Here is a 16,054-nt window from a genome sequence, read left to right on the forward strand (position 1 = left end):
AGCACTATTTACTGCCTGTTTTTCCTGTGTATGCATGATACTTTCCTGTTTCTTTGCATTTCTTAAAATCTTTTGTTATAAAGCAGACATTGTATTATAGTATCTTATAGCAACTCTGGATAATGATCCTTCTCCTATAAGGAATCAGCATTTGCTTGGTTATTTCCCCTGCAGCATGCAGCATGATGTTACCTATCTTTTAGTCTAGCCACCTAAGGGTTCTCTCTGGGTCGGTATAATGCACTTATTGGTGGGATTTTTACCCTTTACCATTGGATGTGTATGTGCTTGGAGGCTGCTATTTCAGGGAGTATTCTTTTGACCCACGTTCAGCGAGGGACTAGTAATTGGGAGTTTCCTTCTCTGCTCTGGGAGGGCACAGTTTTAGACATATACATAGTCTTCCAGATTGCCAAGGAGTGTGATTTTATTTTTAAGCCTGTGTTCCTAATAGTCACCTCTAGATCAGAACAATTTATTATTCAGTGTTTGGTCAAGTTCCTTGTGCCAGCAAAGCTTTTGCTCTGTGTTGATGGGTCTGCATGTACTGGGAAATGCTTTTAAGTCTGTCCCACGTTCTGCTCTAATTGTCCTGAGTAGGTAGGTGCAGCCCAGCACATGCACACAGTCTTTTCAATCCCCAGAGTTGACTGTGCTCCCAGGAGGGCTCTTTTTGGTTCCCTCTTGGTTTCTGTTTGTTAAAACTCGGGCTGCTCTGCTGCTTTGCTTGCACCAGCTTCTCCTAATTGCTCTCCACCAAGATCTCCATTGTTTTTGACAATGTCCTTAGGGACAGAGTTCTCCATGCTGTTTCAAATGAAGTCAGTCCCCCAGGAAGGGTGGTGGAATTCTTTGTCCTCATTGCATACCTTCCCACTTAGAAAGAACCTGTGCACCACTGAACCAAAGATGGGGGGTGGGAGGCAAGGGGCCTAGAGTGAAAACACCACTCTGAGAGGGCACTGGGGCATGGTGTCAGTCCCTGGTATTCTCAGTTTTCCTCTCCTTCAGTGAAACATCCAAACTTTGACTAAGCTAGGGTGGAAAAAATCAGGGCCTCAGTATTAGCCTGCACACAGAATAGTGCTTCCACTCAAAGAATGGAGGCTGGGTGGTGGAAGGTATCACCAGTCCTCTTGGCTGTGCCTATGTGGAATAAATTTCCGCAACACAGAGTTGGGGGGTAAGAAATGCAGGCAGCTACCCCTGCCAGGGTGAAACCACAGCCCTGGAGTGGGAGCTTCGGGGAGGAGCCCTACCTCCTCTCAACATCTTCACCACACCTGCCTAAATGGAGTACCCAAAGTCAAGCTTCTGTAACACAGACCTGGTATGATAGAGGATATGCAGGTAATTCTTCAAATGCCAGAATCTTGCTATTCTTACTGATATTTAATAGGTTTCTTGAATCCATGTTTTTCTAATTGATACATGCCCTTTGGGCAATTTCTATAGAGATTTTAAATTATTGTTTTTAACAAATAATTTCAAACAGTAAAGTTGTTTTGCTGGAGAGAAGGTCTACCGAGCTCCTCACTTCAACCTTCTAGAAGTCTCAGCCCTCAATATATTTTTCAACTTAGCTTCTGAGTGGAAAAGTTCAGCAAAAAGAGAAATGGAGTAGGTGTCAAGAGCCAGGGTTTTCATTCCAAATTGGTCTCTAGCAAGACCAGTGATTTCTCCTGAAATTGTTTCTGAATGAGGAAATTACATTAAAGGCTTTTATATTCCTTCCAACTCTAAAAATCCTATGATTTTATGTAGTAGAAATGGAATAGAAACTAATCAGTGAAAAACATTGTTCTGTAGCTGTGTGCGAACAGGATATATGAAAACAATCCACTGTCTTTTTAAACCAAAACTGTTCCGACTTGTTTTTAATTAGAACAATTAATTCCAATTCTACTTAATCAAAATGCTAGTTTTGTATGCTTTGCAGTCAAGAAATTTCTCTACCCCAAAGGTTTCCTTCATAACCATTAGAACTGAAAAACTTGGGGCAATGGAAAGTTGCCTTTCACTGATTGGTCATCAGAAATATGACAGCTTAATGCTAAGTTAAAGCACTATAATTTACTACCATTTTACCCATATTATGAACTCTGCAAACAATTACTTTCTCTTTGAGGCAATTCCAAGTTTTCACCTTCTGCATAAGGCTCTAAAGCCATACCCCCAGAGTGTCTATTAATTATCTATACTTGATCTAAAAGTGTGAATGACAAAATATCAGTTCTCCCTATGCATTGCAGAAAAGAGTTCCTTCAATGGGCCATCCATTTCTAGTCACAAAGACATATTGTTTATTTAGTAATGATTATCTGCACAAATTGCTGTAACAATAAAACTGGCAAAGAGCCTCCCTTGCTGAGTCATTTTGTCTTAACTAATCAGTTTTAACCAGCTTATTTGACTTAATATTGTCATTTACTATATAGTTTACATTCAAAATCTATGTACTCAAAGCAGGGGGAAAAGGGACTTTCTATAATTTAAGAAAGCTCCCAAAACAAATATATTTAAAAGCTTTCAACTACTAATCTACAACAGAATATCCTATGACAAAGGTAGAAGGTATATATGAATTATAAATATACACTGGCAAAAGCTGCTACTCACTGACACATCCAGGAATTAGGAAGGATGACAGCAAGATGACAACATAAACAAAGTGATCCAGAAACAAGAATTCATATAATCTTTAAATATCTTATCCTTAAAGCAAAATTAATTAATTTGGGGGGGGGATGGAGGCAGAGAGAGAATCTTAAGCAGGTTCCATGCCCAGCTCAGAGCCCAATGCAGGGCTTGATCTCACGACCCTGAGATCATGACCTGAAATCAAGAGTTGAACGCTTAACAGACTGAGCCACGGAGGTGCCCCTTAAAACTTATTTTTAAACTAGCCATTTGTACAAACTGATCTTTGTCAACATCTAAGGAAAAAGGCAAAATATTTATCTTAAGGTATATAAAAGGTGCACATCCCTGTAGAGGAAAAGTAAATGCATACTTTGAGTTTGTCCAAATGCCTACACCTCTTTCTGATTCTCACAGCTGACCCTCAGACTTGAACTGTTGAAAAAACTTCCAAATGAACCTATCTGTTCATCACCAAGATATTTCTATTTTGAAAACCTTCAGGAAGGCATCAGTTTTTCTGATCACAAATTACTCTTGTTCCAACTTAATTTTTGTAAACTGGGCTCCCTTAGGAAGGAAATACACTATTTTTAAAATACAGGGATATAAGAAATAAAACACTATCATCTTGCTCCATTTTCAGAGCCCATATTCTAAAACTATAGCTTATTCATCCCAATCCATTAAAAAATATTTCAACATGGATTTAAAAATTTATACTTTATACCCTTTTATATGAATATGTAATATGGTAATGTAAAATTATGTTATAATAAATGCCCCTTTTCTTGACACTTTCGTCTGAGTCAATCATCCTAGGAAGCTTTTCTTTTGTCTATTATTTCACTGTATAGAACCATCTTAATATGATGAAGTTAAAAGAAAATATTTAAGACTTAATGGCCCCTACAATAACTGTGTTTTTTAGGTTATTCAAGTTTTTATTAGCTGAAAATACTGGTTAATGACCACATGATCCAATGGTTTAGAGACCACCTCTAATCATATGAAAAGAAAATAGCTTCTTTAAAAAGAAAAGAAGCTATTCAAGCTGGAAAAGAGAAGAGCTTCTAAGTGAACATATACCAACATTTTATTAACAGGTAAAACTTGATCATTTTGTTTGGGCTCTTCCTTGTTATGTCACATTTAAAGGAACTCATTAACTAAAAAAGGAAGGGAAGACCTAATAAATTCTGACGTGTCACTGATTAAAGTCCCAATCATCTAGAGTACATATACATAATATTCTATTTACCTCAAGGTCATTAATTTTTAAGTGGTTGAGGCTTTATATACAAGTGTTAGCATGTGCACACACATATATGTGCATGCATACATTCCATTTAGTTGTTTCTCTATGTAACGTCAGACAGCAAAAGCACTATAGTTAATATGGAAATAGAAGGGCAATTAACTTCCTAAGCATTTTAGATCATTCCCAGTATGACAACTGTCAAATTACATCAGGGTTTTAAGTGTTTAAAGGGAAAGGTATAAATTTTGGTCCCAAACAAGAGCAACAACTCATTTTGATGAAAAATAAAACTCCCACCACTAGAGATGCCGGTTAATGATGAAGAACATTCTACATATATACATGAGAATTAAGGTTTTTCTCCCAAAAGATAACAGTGGCAAAGACTTTAAAAATGAAAGTGTAGGTATCTATCACTAAACTATGTCAGTGGAGAGGGAGAAGGAGAAACAATGAACAAACATTGTCTTTTTTTTTTAAATGGATACTTTTCATCTAAATTGTCAGCATAAAGGAGATTTTAAAAACTACTAAAATTTGTAATCCAATGTAATTCATCTGGTTATGGATATCAAATGGCTATCAGGCCCCAAAAATAGAAATGGAGCAAAGTGAAATAGTAACAAAAACTATGCTTTGGGCACAACGAAGACAGTCACAAGAAAATAATCTGGGGCTAAATACAGATATCACCTTAAATATTGTGAAAGATGTAAAACTCAAAATTCTTTTTCAAATAAATCTTATCTAAAAAAGGATTATAGAAAATGGGAATGTATGATTTTTTTAATAAAACAATTCTGCTTTAGTGCAAATGTGTCAAAAAAAAATGTCTCGTGTAACTTAGCAGGAACAGTTTCCACAGCCTTTCACACTGTTGACAATTTCTTCTTGTAGCTTCTTCCTTTCCTCCTCTTTGGACACATTTTCTTTCTTTGCATCCCATGTGGGGTTATTATGGTTCTGCACACGGCTACTCTGTGTATGCCACATTTCTGAATAGATACTGCCAGGGTTTGCAAGCAAACCATGGTGGGTACCACGTTCAGCTATCTTACCCTAAAAAGCAAAAGCAAGAGAAACATAGAAAAAGGTCATATAACTAGCATAATAACTGAAAATACCTCTCCCAATTCCTCATCCATAGTACAAGTGGGAAAAATTGATGTGGGAATGCTTTCTTCACTGTTAAGCTATTAGTCCAGTGAATAAACAAAAAGTTATGAAATCCCATATACTGTAAACCATTTCATTTAAAAGAAATAAAATTTTAATGTTTTATTTTTAATTTTGAAGGGCAGAAAAGGAAGGTGAAAAATTTTAAAGGTGACTGTAATTGGTAAATATTTAATTAAAAGCACTGTTATTTATTACAGGGACTTAAAAATAATACCCTGAAATCCTTATGTATACTTTAAAATAAAAAAGATTTCTCCATGAAAAGCTTACTTCTTCCAGTAGCTATTTTTGTTAACAATGGATATTAAACTTAACATTTCAGATTTGGTATAGATTCCAAACTCTTATCTACAATTAATTTGTCTCTTGACAGCTACTGTTAAACATGGTGGGAGACAAAAGGAGTTTTGTCACTTTTACTGGTACTCCCAGCTATAGGACCTTTACAAATATACCCTTAAGCAAAACAACTAAAATTTATTCCCACAACTGAGTGGTTAATTTCAGACTCTTCTTTCATTGCCAGCTAGGCAGTTTAAAAGAGAACTATTCTGCTCCAGCTTTTTAAATTTCTCTGTATTGTGAAGAACATAGTTCTCAACCTTGGTATGTGTGGACCACTACATTGGCACAAAACTCCCCATGGATTACATGTTTTATATTTTTTGATTTGCCACTGTCAAAAACAAAATCCTCAGTGAAAACTTCATCAAAAGCTACTAGAAAAAATGGAATTATTTTTGTGGAAACACCAATGAAATAAATCACAAATAATTATCCTGTAGTAAAAATGTATAAAATATACTTTAAATTATTTATATTTGTACTAAATCACAAATGTATAGATCTTAAAAAGTTACATAAGATTAAAAAGCTTATAACAAAAAGGTCTTTTGTCTCCTCCTTCATGCCTATCTCCTTCCTATCCCCAAATTCATAGCTATTTCTTCTGGTATTTACACATACATATATGCATATATACATGTGTTATGAAATTCAGCTCTCCTATACTATCCCACATTACCACTGCTTCATTTTTACACTCTTCTAATAACACTGGTTATAGCACAAGTGCTGTTTAAGTTAATATTCAGTGTTTACCTTATTACGACCTGTTGAATCAAGTAGGTACTAGAATTTTATATATTTTTTCTTGTAAAATTTTTGGTTCTTCCTGGACTTAGTAATTGCCTTGTTTTTTCATTTTCTTAGTTTTATATGTCACTATTGGTAATTCTCTCTAAACCTTCTTCCAGAAATATAAAGCCCATCTGAATACTATTTTTCTCATAATCAATTATATTAGGTAATCTATTATTTAAATCTCCCATGAATACCTCCCCTTTGAGACATTCCTCTCACAACTCTTAAGGTTGTTTTATTTATCCTCAACTCTGAAATTTTGTGATAATGTGCTCTGGTGTGGGTGTGTTTTCCTTTCCATTCATCATACTGGGTACTTGGTAGGTCCCTTCAATCTGGAAACTCATGCTTCTCCCAGTTTAGCAACTGCCACATTGGCTTTTTCTCACTTCATCCTCTAATTTTACACTATTTTTTTGCTAATTCATTTGAGAATGAGTTACAGACATTGTTACATTTCACTCCTAAATATTTCATTAGCACATATCTCCTAAAAACAAGAATATTTTCATACTGACTAGAATACAAATATTATCACACCCAAGAAATTTATCTAACATATAGTCCATAGTCAGATTTTACCTACTGTTCCAATAATATATCCTTTATATACATATTTTTCCACCCAGAATCCAATTAGGATCAATACATTGAATTTATAAGTTTTTAAGTCCGTGTTGGATATGTGCGACACTGATATTTCTAACATATCCAAGTGCATTTTTTAAAGAATGCCATTTAAGTTGTTTTTGTTTAGTTCCTGATCATTAGATCCAGGCTAACCATTTTTGGTAGAAATACAATATATGTGATGATGCACCCCACTGCATCAGATCAGGAGGTACACAATGTCAATTTACTCCACAATTAATATTAAGTCTGATCATTTGGTTAAGGGACTGTACCAGATTTCTCTATTTTAACGATACTTTTTTCTTTTTGAAATTAATAAGTAATCTATGGGTTACATTTTCAAACTGTGTAAATATTCCATTACCCCATAATTTTTTTCACCATATGGTTTTAGCAACCAATGATGATCCTTACCTGCAGTCATTATTACAATGGAAGTTGCAAAATATGATTTTCTAAATTTATCATTCCTTCTACAAAGTTGTTAGTTGGCATTCTTCTTAAAGAAGAGCTTTCCCTGTCCCATACTTTTGTATTGTTGTGAAATTATAGGTTAGTTTTTTATTGAACAAGTTGTAATTCTTAAGTATCTTTTTTTTTTTGACATTCGAATTATCCCACATTGGGCCAGTGGGAGCCCACACAAAATGGTTCTTGTGTCTTTGTGATAGGTATTCATTAGTTTTCTCACCCCAGATACTGAATTGTCATTTATTCAAAGAATTTTGGTTCCTTTTAGTGAGGAACAGTACTTAGTGCTCAAAATCTATGTGCTAGTTTTACTTATTACTACTAGGATTTCACTGTTTCTAGGCCTTTTCAGTGAAAAGTTAGGAACTTCTTTATCATCTTGAATTCATACTGATAATTCTGTCCCAATATAACATCACAAGGTCGCTCCTCTTCTTCTTGCATCCACTATTTTTATCTTTCTTCTCCCAAGTAAGACCACTGTTTTACAACATCGACATATTTATTCATATGCTCACTCTTAAAATATACAAAAAACAATTTCAAATAGGCTACTTCCATACTACTACTAACAACAAAATTAGGTTCAAATTTTGTTTATTTTTGTCCTTACATTCCACTAAGGGTAAATAATCAGAGTAATGTGTTCAACAGTTACTTGGATTGTTTTTCTTCTGCATGTTTGTTATCAATTTGTTATGCAGTTAGTTTCACTTCTTTCTGTTTGTAATCACTTTTTGCTTTTCTCCATCCTTGCTGATTTTCAAAATTTTAAATATATAAAAACATTACCATGGTTCAAAAGTAAAAATAATATAAAAAAGGAGCTAAGATGGTAGAGTAGGAGGACTGTAGGCTTGCTGCATCCCTCAAACACAGCTAGATAAATATCAACTCATTCTGAATACCCAAGAAATAGATCTGAGGACTGACAGAACAAACTGCACAACTAGAGGGAGAGAGGAGGTCACATCGTGGAAGATAGGAGATGCGGAGACCTGTTTGGGGGAGAAATGGATCATGGGTGCTGAAGAGGGGAAGGAGCCCAGATTGCAGAGGGAGGCAAGAGAGAGAGGAGCATAGAGGGGATCACACAATGAAAACACTTCCCAAACCCATTAACTGAGAAAACGAGGGGATGACTTTCAGGAGTGTTTTCAACTAGGAGAGCTCAAAGACTGTAGTTTTGGAGGTCCCTGGCATGGCTGATATAGAACCCTGAGGGTGCTGCAGTTCTCCTGTAGAAAAGGCAGGAAGGTAAACCGGGGTCAGATGGCATGATCTGAGGATCTCCTGAGACACACTGGGAGAGATGGATCCCCCTTTTTGGAGGGCATCTGAGAGATGTCATTGCTTCTCTGGGGACAAAGGAGCCAGTGGGCAACATTTCCGTCCCCAACCTCTAAGAATACATGCAGAGACACCTGATGAGGACAGCGAAACTAGACACTGGCTGCTTAGTGAGCTCTGCTCCAAATTCCACACTCCTGAGCTCTGGTGAGACTGCCCTTCTGGGTCAAACCTGCACCACCCCCAGACCAGCACAGGTCCCCAGCACACCAGGTCTGGAAATTTAGAATTTTAAAACTCAGCCAGCTTGGCTAGGGAAGAGCCCAAAGTTCACAATGCACTGCAATAGGCAGGCAAGCAACCTGGACACAGACAGTGAGAAAACAATGATCTAAAAAACACTTAGGGTACATGAAGGCACTTTATTTGCTCCTCTGGGAGTGCTTTTCTGCCATCAGTGAGCATGAACTCCTCTCTCAGGGGACAAAGGAACTGGCTGGTGCCACTTTCCTCCATTGGACTTCAGCATAAACTAACTTCAGTAAATAGAAGAGTGCCAACACAGGCTGCTTAATTGCTTACACCAACTCTGCCCCTCTGCGTTCAACTGGTATTGCTTCTCTCAGGCAAGTGTGCCTGAGAACCAGCACAGCAGGCTCCTCCCCCAGACCAGGACACACCCCCAAAGGCACCATGTCTACTGACTACAGGCTTCTGCAAAGCTTCAGTTCTAATGGAAATGGCACCAGGTCTCTTTAAACAAGCAGGTAAGAGCACAACTAGTTAAAATTCGCCACACTCTGGCCAAGGTCCAGAAACTACTCACTGCAGGCAAGGAGAAACTCTGCAGAGTACTGATCTGAGGGATAGAACAGCCACAACACAGCAGCAGAGTGCACACAGCAGACACCAGAGACACTTCCTGAAGCGACAGACCCTGGACATTATATGACCTCCTCTTCATAAAGTCATTACTCTCAAGAGCAGGAAATATAACAGGATTTCCTAACACAGAGAAGAAAGCAGATACCTAGACAAAATGTCTAGACTGAGGATTCATCACAAAAGAAATAACAAGGTCATGGACAGGAATCTAAACAAAATACATGTAAGTAACATGCCTGACCCAGAAATTAAAGCAACAATCATAAGGATACTAGCTGGGCTTGAGAAAAGCATAGAACAGACCAGGGAAACCCTTAACACAGAGATAAAAGAGTTTAAAAACAATCATGCCAAAATGAAAAGTGCAATAACAGATTCAAAACTGACTGGATACAATGACCACTTGGAAGAAAGAAGAAAAGAAAACAAATAAATGATATAGAAGATACAATTACGGAAAATAAGGAAGCTCATAAAAAGGGGGGAAAATCTAGGACCATGAAAGTAGACTTAAGGAACTCAGCGACTCCATGAAACATAATTATATTTGTATCACAGGAGTCCCAGAAGAAGAGAGAAAAGGAGTCAGAAGGTTAATTCGAGGAAATTAAGCTGATAAATTACCTAATCTGGGGAAGGAAACAGACTTCCAAGTCCAGGAGGCATACAGAACTCCCATCAAAATCAACAAAAGCAGGCCCAAATCAAGACATACTGTAAATTTACAAAAAACAGAGATATAGAAAAAATCCTAAAAGTAGCAAGATAAAAGGAGTACCTAAGTTAAGAGGGAAGACAAATTATATCAGCAGCAGACCTGTCCACAACAACTTAGCAGGATGGAAGAAAGAGGCATGATATTCAATGTGCTGAATGGGAAAAATATGCAGGTAAGAATACTCTATCCAGCAAGGCTGTCATTCAGAATAGAAGGAGAGATAAAGAGTTTCCCAGACAAACAGAAAATAAAGGATTTCATGTCCACTAAACCGGCCCTGCAAGAAATATTAAAGGGGACTCTTTACATGGGAAAGAAAGACCAAAACTGACAAAGCCTAGAAAGCAACACAGAAAATCTCCAGAAACAATGACAAAACAAGTAACAGGATGGCACTGAATTCATATCTAACAATAATTACTCTGAATGTAAATGGACTAAATGCTCCAATCAAAAGATATATGGTGTCAGACTGGATAAAAAAAAAAAAAACAAGACCCACATCTATGCTGCCTATAAGACTCATGTTAGACCTAAAGACACCTGCAGATTCAAAGCAAGACGATGGAGAAGTCTTTACCATGCAAATGGATGTCAAAAAAAGCCAGAGTAGCAATACTTATAACAGACAAACTAGACTTACCAAAGACTATAACAAGAGATGACGAAGGGCATTATATAATAAAAAAGAGGGTCTATCCAGTAAGAAGATCTCCCCCACCTTGGGAACATTCAAACACATAAAACAATTATTAAAAACCATAAAGGAACTCATTGAAAATAATACAAAAAGAGTAGGGCATGCTTGTAACAAAGGACAGATCATCTAAGCAGAAAATCAACAAGGACACAATGGCTTTGAATGATACACTGGAGCAGATGGATTTAAAAGATAGATTCAGAACATTTCATCGTAATACACATTCTTTTCATTCTTCAGAACAGATTACATACTGGTCACAAATAAAGCCTCAACAAGAGCAAAAAGAATGAAATCATACCATGCATACTTTCTAACCACAATGCTATGAAACTTGAAACCAACCACAAGATAAAATTTGAGAAAAATCACATATACATGGAAAGTAAATAACATGCTACTAAACAATGAATGAGTCAACCAAAGAATAAAAGAAATTAGGAAAAAACACAGAAATAAACAAAAATGAAAACACGACAATCCATAACATTTGGGATGCAGCAAAAGCAGTCATAAGAGGGAGTATACAGCAATACATGCCTACCTCAAGTAGAAATATTTCGAATATGCAACCTAAACCAACACATAAAGGAGCTAGAAAAAGAACAGTGATGAGCATTGGGTGTAATACGCAACTAATGAATCATTGAACATTACATCAAAAACTAACGATGTTGGCTAACTGAATTTAAATTACAAAATGAAAAAAAAAAAGAAAAAGAACAAATGAAGGCTAATGCCAGCAGAAGAAGTGAAATAATAAGATTAGAGCAGATATAAATAATACAGAAATCAAAAAACCAATAGATCAATGAAACCAGAAGCTGGTTCTCCAAAAAAATTAGTAAAATTGATAACCCCCAGGCCAGACTTATAAAAAAGAAAAGAGAAAGGACCCAAATAAATAAAATCACGAATGATAGAGGAGAACTCACAAACAATATCACAAAAATACAAATAATATCATGAAAAATTATATGCCGACAAACTGAGTAATCTGGAAGAAATGGATAAATTGCTAGAAACATATCAACTACCATAATTGAAACAGGAAGAAACAGACACCTTGAACAGACTGATAACCAGTGAAGAAATGGAATCGGTAATTAAAAATCTACCAACAAACAAAATTCCAGGGCCAGATGGCTTCACAGGGGAATTCTATCAAATCTTTAAAGAAGAGTTAATACCTATTCTTCTTAATAGAAACAGAAGGAAAACTTCCAAATTCATTCTACGAGGCCCTCATTATTCTGATTTCAAAATCAAAGGCTCCACTAAAAAACAGAATATAGGCCAGTATCCCTGATGGACATGCATGCAAAAATTCTCAACAAAATACTAGCAAATCAAGTACAACAGTACAGGAAAAGAATCATTCACCACGATCACATGGGATTTATTCCTGTGTTATAGAAATGGTTCAATATTTGCAAATCAATGTGATACACCACATTAATAAAAAAAAGGATAAGAACCATATGATTCTCTCAATAGATGCAGAAAAAGCATTTGACGACATACAGCATCCATTCTTGATTAAAAACCCTCAACAATGGAGGGACTGAGGGAACATACCTCAACATCATAAGGGCCATATATGAAAGACCCACAGTTAATATCATCCTCAATGGCATAAAGCTGAGTGCTTTTCATCTACCATCAGGAACAAGACACGACAGTCCACTCTCACCACTTTTATTTAATATAGTATTGGAAATCCTAGCCTCAGCAATCAGACAACAAAAAGAAATAAAAGGCATCCAAATCGGCAAAGAAGTCAAACTTTCACTATTTGCAGATTACATGATACTCTATATAGAAAATACAATAGACGCCGCCAAAAAATTGCTAGAATGCATACACGCATTCTGTCCAGTTGCAGGATCCAAAATCAACATATAGAAATCTGTTGCATTTCCATGAGAGACTATGGACTATGAGAAACAAACTGAGGGCCTCAGAGGGGAGGGGGGTGGGGGAATGGGATAGACCGGTGATGGGTAGTAAGGAGGGCACGTATTGCATGGTGCACTGGGTGTTATACACAACTAATGAATCAACGAGCCTTACATCGGAAACCGGGGATGTACTGTATGGTGACTAACATAATATAATAAAAAATCATTAAAAAAAAAAGAAATCTGTTGCATTTCTATACACCTATAATGAAGCAGCAGAAAGAAAAATCAAGAAATCGATCCCATTTACAATTGTACCCAAAACCATAACATATCTAAGAACCTAACCAAAGAGGTAAAAGATCTGTACTATGAAAACTTAGAAAACACCAATGAAGGAAATTGAAGATGACACAAAGAAAGGGAAAAACATTCCATGCTCATGGATTGGAAGAACAAATATTGCTGAAAATGTCTATAGTACCCAAAGCAATCTATACATTTAATGAAATCCTTATCAAAATACCAACAGCATTTTTCACAGAGGTAGAACAAATAACCTTAAATTTTCTATAGAACCACAAAAGACCCCAAAATACCAAAGCAACTTTGAAAAAGAAAAAGCTGGAGGCATCACAATTCTGGACTTCAAGTTATTTGTGGTACAGAACAGTATAGTACTGGCACAAAAACAGACACATAGATTAATGGAACAGAACAGAGAACCCAGAAATGGACCCACAAATATATAGTCAACTAATGTTCAACAACACAGCAAAGAATATCCAAAAGGGACAGTCTCATCAAGAAATGGTGTTGGAAAAACTGGACAGCAACATGCAATAGAATGAAACCGGACCACTTTCTTACACTATACACAAAAATAAATTCAAAATGGATGAAAGACCTAAATGTGTGACAGGAAACCACCAAAATCGAAGAGAAGAAAACAGGCAGTAACCTCTCTGACATCAGCCATAGCAACTTCTTACTTGGTAAATCTCCAGAAGCAAGGAAAACAAAAGCAATAATAAATTACTGGGACGTTTCCTGCCACTTTACTGAATCCCTATATGAGTTGTAGCAATTTTGGGGTGGAGTCTTTTGGGTTTTCCACATAAAGTATCATGTCATCTGCACAGAGTGAGACTTCGACTTCTTTGCCATTTTGGATGTCTTTTATTTCGTTGTGTTGTCTGACTGCTGAGGCTAGGACTTCTAGTATTATGTTCAACAGCAGTGGTGATAGTGGACATCCCTGCTGTGTTCCTGACCTTAGGGGAAAAGTTCTCAGTTCTTCCCCATTGAGAATGACCTTTGCTGTGGATTTTTCATAGATGGCTTTTATGATATTGAGGTATGTTCCCTCTATCCCTACACTGTGAAGAGTTTTAATCAAGAAAGGATGCTGTCCTTTGTCAAATGCTTTTTCTGCATCTATTGAAAGGATCATATGGTTCTTGTCCTTTCTTTTATTAATGTAGTGTATCACATTAATTGATTTGTGGATGTTGAACCACCTTGTGGCCCAGAAATAAATCCCATTTAATCCTGGTGAATAATCCTTTTAATGTACTGTTGGATCCTATTGGCTAGTATTTTGGTGAGAATTTTGGCCTCCATGTTCATCAGGGACATTGGTCTGTAATTCTCCTTTTTGGTGGGGTGTTTGTATGGTTTGGGGATCAAGGTAATGCTGGACTCACAGAAAGAGTTTGGAAGTTTTCCTTCCATTTCAATTTCTTGAAACAGCTTCAGACAAATAGGTATTAATTCTTCTTCAAATGTTGGGTAGAATTCCCCTGGGAAGCCATCTGGCCCTGGGCTCTTGTTTGTTCAGAGATTCTTGAATACTGCTTCAATCTCCTTGCTGGTTATGGGTCTGTTCAGGTTTTCTATTTCTTCCTGGTTCAGATATGGTAGTTTATAAGACTGTAGGAATGAATCCATTTCTTCCAGATTGCCTAATTTGTTGTCATATTCAGTAAAGTGGCAGAATATAAAATCGATGCACAGACATCAGTTGTATTTCTATACACTAACAATGTAACTGAAGAAAGAGAAATTACAGAGTCAACCCCATTTACAGTTGCACCCAAAACCATAAGATACCTAGGAATAAATCTAACCAAAGAGGCAAACGATCTGGAAACTATAGAATACTCATGAAAAAAATTGAAGACACAAAGAAATGGAAAAAACAGAATGCTCATGGACTGGAAGAACAAATGTTGTTAAAAAAAAAATCCATGCTACCTAGAACAATCTACACATTCAATGCAATCCCTATCAAAATACCATCAACTTTTTTTCACAGAACTAGAATAAATAATCCTAAAATTTGTATGAAACCAGAAAAGACCCTGAAAAGCCAAAGGAATGTTGAAAAAGAAGACCAAAGCTGGTGGCATCACAATTCTGGACTTCAAGCTCTATTACAAAACTGCAATCATCAAGACAGTATGGTACTGGCACAAAAACAGATACATAGATCAACTGAACAGAACAGAGAACCCAGAAATGGATCCTCAACTCTACGGTCAACTAATCTTCAACAAAGCAGGAAAGAATATACAATGGAAAATAGGCAGTCTCTTCAACAAATGGTGTTGGGAAAAATGGACAGCCACATGCAGAAGAATGAAACTGGACCATTTCCTTACACCATACACAAAAATAGACACAAAATGGATGAAAGAGCTAACTGTGAGACAGGAATCCATCAAAATCCTTGAGAAGAACACAGGCAGCAACCTCCTCAACCTCGGCCACAGCAACTTCTTGCTAGACATGTCTCCAAAGGCAGGGGAAACAAAGGCAAAAATGAACTACTGGGACATCATCAAGATAGAAAGCTTTTGCACAGCAAAGGAAACAGTCAACAAAACCAAAAGACAACTGACAGAATAGGAAAAGATATTTGCAAATAACATATCAGATAAAGGGCTAGTATACAAAATCTATAAAGAACTTATCAAACTCACCCAAAGAACAAATAATCAAATCAAGAAATGGGCAGAAGACATGAACAGACATTTCTCCAAAGAAGACATCCAAATGGCAACAGACACATGAAAAAGCGCTCAACATCACTAGGCATCAGGGAAATACAAAAGAAAACCACAATGAGGTAATACCTCTAACCAGCCTGAATGGCTAAAATTAACAGGTCAGGAAATGTAGATGTTGGTGAGGATGTGGAGAAATGGGAAACCTCCTACACTGTTGGTGGA

General features: G+C 36.6%; 1 protein-coding gene across 4 annotated transcripts in view; it reads right to left on the reverse strand.

The window, feature by feature from the left end:
• Nucleotides 1–2,279: 2,279 nt before the first annotated feature.
• The window catches only part of ABCB7 (ATP binding cassette subfamily B member 7), a 217,620-nt gene continuing 203,845 nt past the window's right edge, over nt 2,280–16,054 (reverse strand). For 3 of the 4 annotated variants that reach the window (XM_048213375.2, XM_026487192.4, XM_057312604.1), the window contains exon 16: nt 2,280–4,960. In XM_048213375.2, coding sequence (XP_048069332.1) covers nt 4,745–4,960 — 216 coding nt within the window. In that variant the 3' untranslated portion in view covers nt 2,280–4,744. The remainder of the gene's footprint in view (nt 4,961–16,054) is intronic. The other variant, XR_007188314.2, reaches the window with a different exon arrangement.

Source organism: Ursus arctos, chromosome X (genome assembly GCF_023065955.2).
Source record: "Ursus arctos isolate Adak ecotype North America chromosome X, UrsArc2.0, whole genome shotgun sequence".
In the NCBI taxonomy this organism is placed as follows: domain Eukaryota; kingdom Metazoa; phylum Chordata; class Mammalia; order Carnivora; family Ursidae; genus Ursus; species Ursus arctos.